The 7,028-nt window shown below is 51.1% G+C and overlaps 1 protein-coding gene across 1 annotated transcript; it reads right to left on the bottom strand.

The window, feature by feature from the left end:
• Positions 1–993: 993 nt before the first annotated feature.
• Orai3 (ORAI calcium release-activated calcium modulator 3) lies at positions 994–6,414 on the bottom strand. The gene is made up of 2 exons (XM_051193084.1): positions 5,909–6,414; positions 994–2,304 (listed from the first exon to the last, which is right to left on the bottom strand). Exons 1-2 carry the CDS (start codon positions 6,134–6,136, stop codon positions 1,660–1,662), a joined length of 873 nt encoding a protein of 290 aa, XP_051049041.1. The 5' UTR covers positions 6,137–6,414; the 3' UTR covers positions 994–1,659.
• Positions 6,415–7,028: the final 614 nt, after the last annotated feature.

The following is a 7,028-nucleotide window of genomic DNA, read 5'->3' as shown; positions in this document are numbered from 1 at the left end:
CAAAGGATGACCTCGAACTCTTGATCTTTTTGCCTGTCTCCTGAGGGCTGGGGTTACAGGTGCGCCACCATAAACGGTTTATAGGATGCAGGGGACCTAACTTAGGGCTTCTTGCATGCTAGGCACCCTAGTTACACATCCCTTGGATCTGTTTTAAATGTCCGTTTGACTAACCGGGAAACTGAATTATATCCAACAGTCCCAAGGGAGGCGTACCTAGAGTTGAAGCTGTCTCAGGGTTCATTCTGGTACGTTAAAGAGAGGCCTAAAGACCTTTAAGTGGGTCCTATGAAGGATTAAGGTCTGATAGTAATCCAGATATCCATAGGCAGCTCCTAGGTTAGGGCTCCATGTGCTCACTGAAGCCTGGAGCTGAGATTGCGCAAAAGCTGAAGACCCTTTTCATCCCGTGAACTACTGGCATTCCCACCCGGTCTTCCTGAGCCCAGGATTCCCTCCTTACGTGGCTCCTCTACAACAGCCCCTCATTAGTTTCAGGGTGTCCCTCCAAGGATGGCTGGCTATTGGTCACAAAAGACTTACTGCAACCCTCACAACGGTGTGGCTGAGAAAACGAAAATATGTTCCTTTCTTTTGTCTCAGTTGAAGGGTACCAAGTCTTTCTTTTCACAAATCCCTATACCATGGGAATCGCGCTCACAGACTGTGGCTGTGGGCAAGATCATCAGCCTTCCTGGCCTCGGCTGTCTCTCTGAGATGGAAAAGACACTTGTGTATTGAGATGGCTCTGAGGACTAAGTGAGAGAACCTATGAATAGACCTATAGGATGAAGTGATCACTCAGGAAGAAACTTTCATGAAACCCCAAGTGTAAGATGAAGAGTTCAGAGGCCTTGGTTAACACATTAAGTTCAGCCCTGTCAGCCCCTGATGGAATTATACCCCACATGAGGCCCATTACCTCCACCTGGCCCTTAGGAACAAGTAACCTTACCCAAGGTTTCCCCTTCACCCCATTCAGTCACAGGAGCATATGTGAGACATAATTTATTAACAAAACAAGGTGCGTCAAAAATTCAATGTCTGGAGAGCTCTGTTGAATTTTCTCCCTTACAAACTCACCCAACCCTTGTCAAGGAGTCAAGCTAACAGCACAATCTTCATTCAGTCTTCAAAGATTCCCCTTCCCCAGCTATGACCAAAGTGGGTGACAGGCAGATAAGCCGAGGGCAGTGTGGCAGGCCCAACCACAAGTCACCAAGTGGGAAATGGTTCATCCTAGGAACAAACAACCAGCTCCTCTATAGCAGCCACATCAGGAATGGGGATCCCAGGTAGAAATCTCTCCTAAAAAGCAAGGGTTGACTGCCTTGGAGGACAGTGGTGCAGGCATGTCACTTTCCGGTAGAGGAGCAAGCAACTGCTCAGCACCACTGAAGACCCCGCTAAGGCCTTCTAGACTGAGACCGTTCTACTTCCTCTCTTGTTCCTCCAGCCAAGCAGACTGAAGTTACAGAACCCACTGGGCCATGATGACAGGGAACATCCCTGGGAGTGTGGGACTCAGCAGGAATCTGGCCTCTACCTGAGAGTAGCTTACATGAGGTGGCTCCAATCTGGGGCAAGGAATAAGGATTATAGCTCACTGGCATCTCTTGCAGACAAGGAGTCAATGTTTGCAAGAGTCTAAAGCCAGGTTCACACAGCCTGCAGCTCCCCCTGCAGGCGACTGAGTTCCTCCAGCTCCTGCTTGTGGCGGTCTGTTTTGTGTGCCACCAAAGATCGGTAGAAATGTAGGGCAAAGGCCATAAACACAAGTCCCACAGGTACCATGATTGCTGTGGAGGCCATAGCTGCCTGCCAACCAGGCCCATGGGCACTACCACACACTTGCCGGGGTGGACAGGCTTTGGAAGGCTGCTGTGATGTGCCAATGGAAGCAGAGGATGGCGTGAGGTTGGAAGCTAAACTGAGGGAGACGGTCACCGGTGGCACCTGGGGCACAGGCACCACAGCAGCTTGTTTGTCCATGGGTACCCCGATGGGCACAAACTTGACCCAGCCCACCAGAACAACTTCGGCCAGGAAGAGAAAGGTGCCCAGGGCAGTGGAGAAGCCCCAGGCCAGCTCCACGTACCGGTGAAGTCGTTGGTGTGGTGACTGGTGGACAGAGTTGAGATTGTGGATGTTGCTCACGGCCTCAATATGGGGCAGCAGACATGTGGAGACCATGAGAGCAAAGAGGTGCACGGCTACTAACACCGTGGTGCAGGCACTGAAGGCCACTAGCAGGCCTGGTGGGTAGTCATGGTCACTCTCCAGCTGTACCTCCACCATGGCCACCTGTGGGCAAAGAGAAAACACTTGAGTCCCTACTGTATCTTTGTCAGGTGTTTTGTTTTCCATGTTTAGCATCAGCATTGCTACGTCCCTAAAACTTAGAACAGTGCCTAGAAAAAGACACTCCGCTCCCTGCCCGTCCCATTCCCTTCCTTTAGGTAGGGTCTTATGGGGGCTTTGTTTATTTCATTTTTCGGTTTTTCAAGACAGGGTTTTCTGTGTATCCCTGGCTGTCCTGGAACTCACTCTGTAGACCAAGAGGTCCACCTGTGTCTGCCTTCCAAGTGTTGAGATTAAAGGCATATACCACCACCACCATCTGCATTTTACTTTTATAATTTGCTAGACAGCCCAGGCTGGACTGAAACTTGTGATCCCTCCTGTCTCAGCTTTCCCAGGTGCCAGGCTAAGCCACCATGCCTTGCAGTTACTCATAGTCTTAAAAGGCTCTGCTGTACCTTGATTTCTCCACCGCACTAACATTTTCCTGAGTTTTTACCTGGTTATAACATAGCATTAAAGAAGCACAGACTTGGGATGGAGAGATGACTTATCAGTTAAGAGCACTGCTTGTTCCTCTAGAGGACCTGGGTTCAATTCCCAGCAGGAACATGATAACTCAGAATTGTCTATAACTCCAGTTCCAGGTGACTCATTGCACCCTACATGCACATGGTCACATGGTGCATGCAGGCAAAAAGACCCAGGGGCTTGGGACGCAGTTCAGTTCAGTGTTGGAGCTCTCGTTTAGCATTCACAAGACTCTAGGTTCAACAACCCCCCAACACACACACAAACCAGACTCATGCTGGTGTGGTAGCACATGCTTATTATCTCACCATGTGGGAAACTGAAACAGGAGGGGCTCAGGCTTGAGAACAGCAAGTGCTACATATTGAAACCTCTCAAAAGAACCCAAAAGTGCCTTTGATCCCAGAACTAGAGAGTACCAGGGCAGCTAGGGCTACACAGAGCCCATATCATTCATATATATATATATATATATATATATATATATATATATATATATAATCACTTGGGAGGCAGAGGCAGGTGGCTTTCTGAGTTTAGAGTCACAAAAGCCCAAAGCAAGCAAACAAAAAACCTCGGGGCTGCTTGGATCCATTCTTAGCTCTACAATCTATAATCCCCCCACCTCCAACAGGCCATTAGTCCAGACTTGCCTCCTGCTTCAATGTCCTGAGTAGGATTACAGTTATGTGCTACCTTGGCCAGCTGTGTAATCTCTGAGCAAATGCCTCCCTCAACTTCCTACCTGAAAAAAAAAAAAAATGGGGATAATAGACTCACTGAGAATGTTAAGTTAGATAGTACATACTGTTATGAATAGAGCCAAGCACCACAGACTAAACACTATTAGAGTATGAAGCTAACTTCCAAAGCACATTTAAAAAAAAAAAAAAAAAAAAAAAAGTAGTTGCCAACGCTTAAAATTTAAGAAGCTTCATGTTTCCAAATTAATCTGAAAACTTGGCGGATGCAGCCACACCAGGTTCACACTCAGATAGGGCAACTATACAAACTGAATTGTAGCTATTCCTTTTTGACAGGTCAGGGAGTTCTTGACCACATGACTCCGCCCAGCCAGCCGGACTTTGCAAACATTTGAGTTGATGTACATATTTGGGCTCTAAAGCCAGGCTGCTGAAGTCAAAATCTTGCCTCTAGCTTACTGCACCTCAGCATCTCAGACCTTGTTGTCTCATCTGGAAAACAGACAATCTATAGACACCCCTATTCCACCAGCACTGTACCTGCTACAGAGTGTTGCCTGTTTGTTGAGATAGGAGTTCATGAGCCCAGGCTAGCATAGGAACTCTGTATAGCCAAGGACAACCTTGGTTTATTTCTTTCTACCTCAAGTGCTGGGGTTATAGGTGTACTCCATTGCATCCGGTTTATGTTGGAGACTGAACCTAGGGTATCCTCAGTGGGAGGTAACCACTCTACCAACTAGGCTATCTCCACAGCCTTTGAATATAATTCAGGCCACCTGGGTTTAAGATGATTTCCTCTAATTTCTGTTTCTTAAGGATCCTGGAGATTGTGCCAGGGCTAGAAAGGAAGGTGCAGGATAGTAGGGGTGATAAGAAAATAAAATTGAGTATTTTGGGAAATTGGGCCATGGCAGAGTAGGCAGGTGTTTTCACAAACAGGGATCTGGGCCAGCCTTGGTTCTGGTTTCTCGAAGGGTCTGACCCAGCCTTTTCTTGTCAGGACTTGAAGTCCCGGCTCCTCGGGAGGGTCCTAACTCTCACGCTGCCATCCCAATGAACCGCAAGTTCTGCACACCCAGCTATTCTTTAGAAGCAGGACCATAGGCCTGGGCTCCCTCAAACCAGAGTTACTGGAGTTACTGTGCCTGTCTCTTTTTGGTGATGATGGGGAGCCGATTCCTTGCACCAGATGTCATCCTCATCAGTGGGTTGCTCTGGGGAATCTGGCCCCTTGTAAACCCCACAGACCAAGAACAACCATTAGGGTTGGATTTTCCCATTCAGTTATCGAGGTTGCAGAACAAAATGACATATTAAGCCAAGTTACTTTACTTATATGGCCTCACCTTAGCTCCCTCCAATGTCTACTTTCACAAGGGTACGTTCTGAAGGGTGCCCTCCCTCCAGGCCTGCTTTCTCCTCCCCCTCCAATTGTGTGGAGAAAACTTAATCTAGCAGAGGTTCACTCCACACCCGTCCCCTGCTGAGTGCCCTCAACAAAACAGCTTCCACCCAGGCTACTTAGCACACTGTCTGAGGCTCCTTTGGTAAGTAAGAGGAGCTTGTCCTGACACACCTAGTTCCTGGGGTCTCCATAACACTCCCAGCTCCCCCTGGACAAAAGCTTGCCAAACCACAAAACCAGCACCTTCTATGATCTCCCAACTTCCTACTGATAGTAACGGGAGTGGAGGGGCTGGCTCAGGGTCACACAGCTGTCTGTCAGTATGGAGGAACCCGGTCACATCTGTGGACTGCACTCTGGAATCTTCAGTTCCACTTCCTGCGGCCACTGCTGGGACCGTTAGCTGGTTTTACCCTTCCACACCTGCAGTTTATCAGACTCGCTCAGCTCTCTGATCAGCTTCCTTCTCCTGCAGCTTCTTACTTTTGGGGGCAATTCTAGCATTCTTTGTGCCTTCTGAGGTGGGGCATCTTCTTGAGGGCCGGCCTTTCATTTGAGTGACTTCCATACCCTACCCCTCTTCCCCTGACCTGGTTGATAACGGCTTTCGCTCAGCTCGACTTGCCTTTCTACTCTCTGGAGGACTTGGTAACTAAGCCATTTCGGTGAGAACACTTTTCCCAGCCAGTTTGCCCATGCTGACCTCTTCATTCCCTTCTGCCACGGCATTCCTGGGACCGATCTTCCTTGGCCTGTTTGTATTCTCAGGGCCGTGCCTGCCACAACCCTGTCCCCGACACAGAGGGCTTTCCCAGTCCCTTGGGATTCCGTTCCTTCCGTTACCCTAAAGGAGCCCTTTTATTTAGTTCTGCACTCCTTTGGGACCCATTTTCTTTTCTCGCCTTCTCGACCCCGAGCCCACCACGTGCTTCACCCACCCTGTGTGCCCCTTCCCGCCCCTCACCATGGCGAAGCCCGACAGGAGAGCAGACGTGCGGCTGGAGGCTTTGAGCTTAGCCCGGCTGAGGTAGAGGCGGCGCCAGCTGAGCGCACGCAGAGAGTGCTGACTGGCCCCCATAAGGTCCAGGTAGCCGCGGTGCACGAACTCCCGGTACGTGGCTGAGCCCGCAGGGCTGTCCACCTCCGGGTTCAACGGAGCCTGTTCGCCCGTGTCCCCCTCGCCGCCCTTCATCTTGAGAGCGGCTACACCACCAGCGCTGACGGTCACGGAGGGGCCGAGGCGCCTTGGGACCCCAAGGGCTGGTGCAAGCGCTGCCGGGACCCCATGTCTGGCGGCACAGCAGCCCCAACGGGAGCAGAACAGGACGTCTATAAGGCCCAGGGGCTGAAACAGGAACTGGGGCAGGGGCGGAGCCCCGCGACCACATGATTGGGTGGAGCCGGGAGACCGAACCCCAGCAGTCTGGCCCGTGGGCAGAGATCCCAAGGGAACCCCCACGACTCAAGCCACCAAAATATCCCAGGCTTCGAGCCCACAGCGTGTGTGGGAATTTGTCAGCTTCAGACCACCCAAAGCACACCTGGACATTCCCAGGTGTCCAAACTCCCACATTCCTCCTTGAACAGTGATATCAGGGAAAGCGACCCCATTCTCCCCAAATTAACCACAGGAGTCCCTTCCGCCATCCTTACCCACCACTCAGACTCAACACCGCAGACAGACACAGGAAGTCAGCGGCCCCGGCTAGAAGATTCTGAGTTTTATAGCAAACCGATATTGTACAGACTTGGGGGCTTAAGGGGCCCAGCCCGGCTGGGTACCCCACTTGCCCCTGGCCGGGGTGACTCCGCCCCTCCCTCAAGCTGCCCCATCATCAAACCTTTCTCCAACCCCAGCCCCCCTCCCTCCTTGCCTTTGGTCCGCCCAGCCCCCGCCCCCAACCCGCGCACCTTCCTGTTACCTGAGGTATGTGGATAGATTCCCCTCCCCCCACCCCCATGTGGTACAATCCAGTTCCCCCTGGCCTAAGTTGAGTGAGACCTGGACCCGACTCCTCCCTCAGGTTCGAGACCCCACCCCCACACTGAAAGAAGGACAGGAGTGGGGAGAGGGGAGGTGCCAA

Source organism: Phodopus roborovskii, unplaced genomic scaffold (genome assembly GCF_943737965.1).
Source record: "Phodopus roborovskii unplaced genomic scaffold, PHOROB, whole genome shotgun sequence".
Taxonomy (NCBI): domain Eukaryota; kingdom Metazoa; phylum Chordata; class Mammalia; order Rodentia; family Cricetidae; genus Phodopus; species Phodopus roborovskii.
Note: the sequence above shows the minus strand (reverse complement) of the source record. Positions and strands in the feature narration are given on the sequence as shown.

Coding starts and splice junctions, on each gene's coding strand:
- Orai3 (XM_051193084.1), bottom strand. CDS start 6,136: ATGAAGGGCGGCGAGGGGGACACGGGCGAACAGGCTCCGTTGAACCCG. Junction 2,305..5,908: donor TCCTGTCGGGCTTCGCCATG/GTGAGGGGCGGG, acceptor CTTTGCCCACAG/GTGGCCATGGTGGAGGTACA.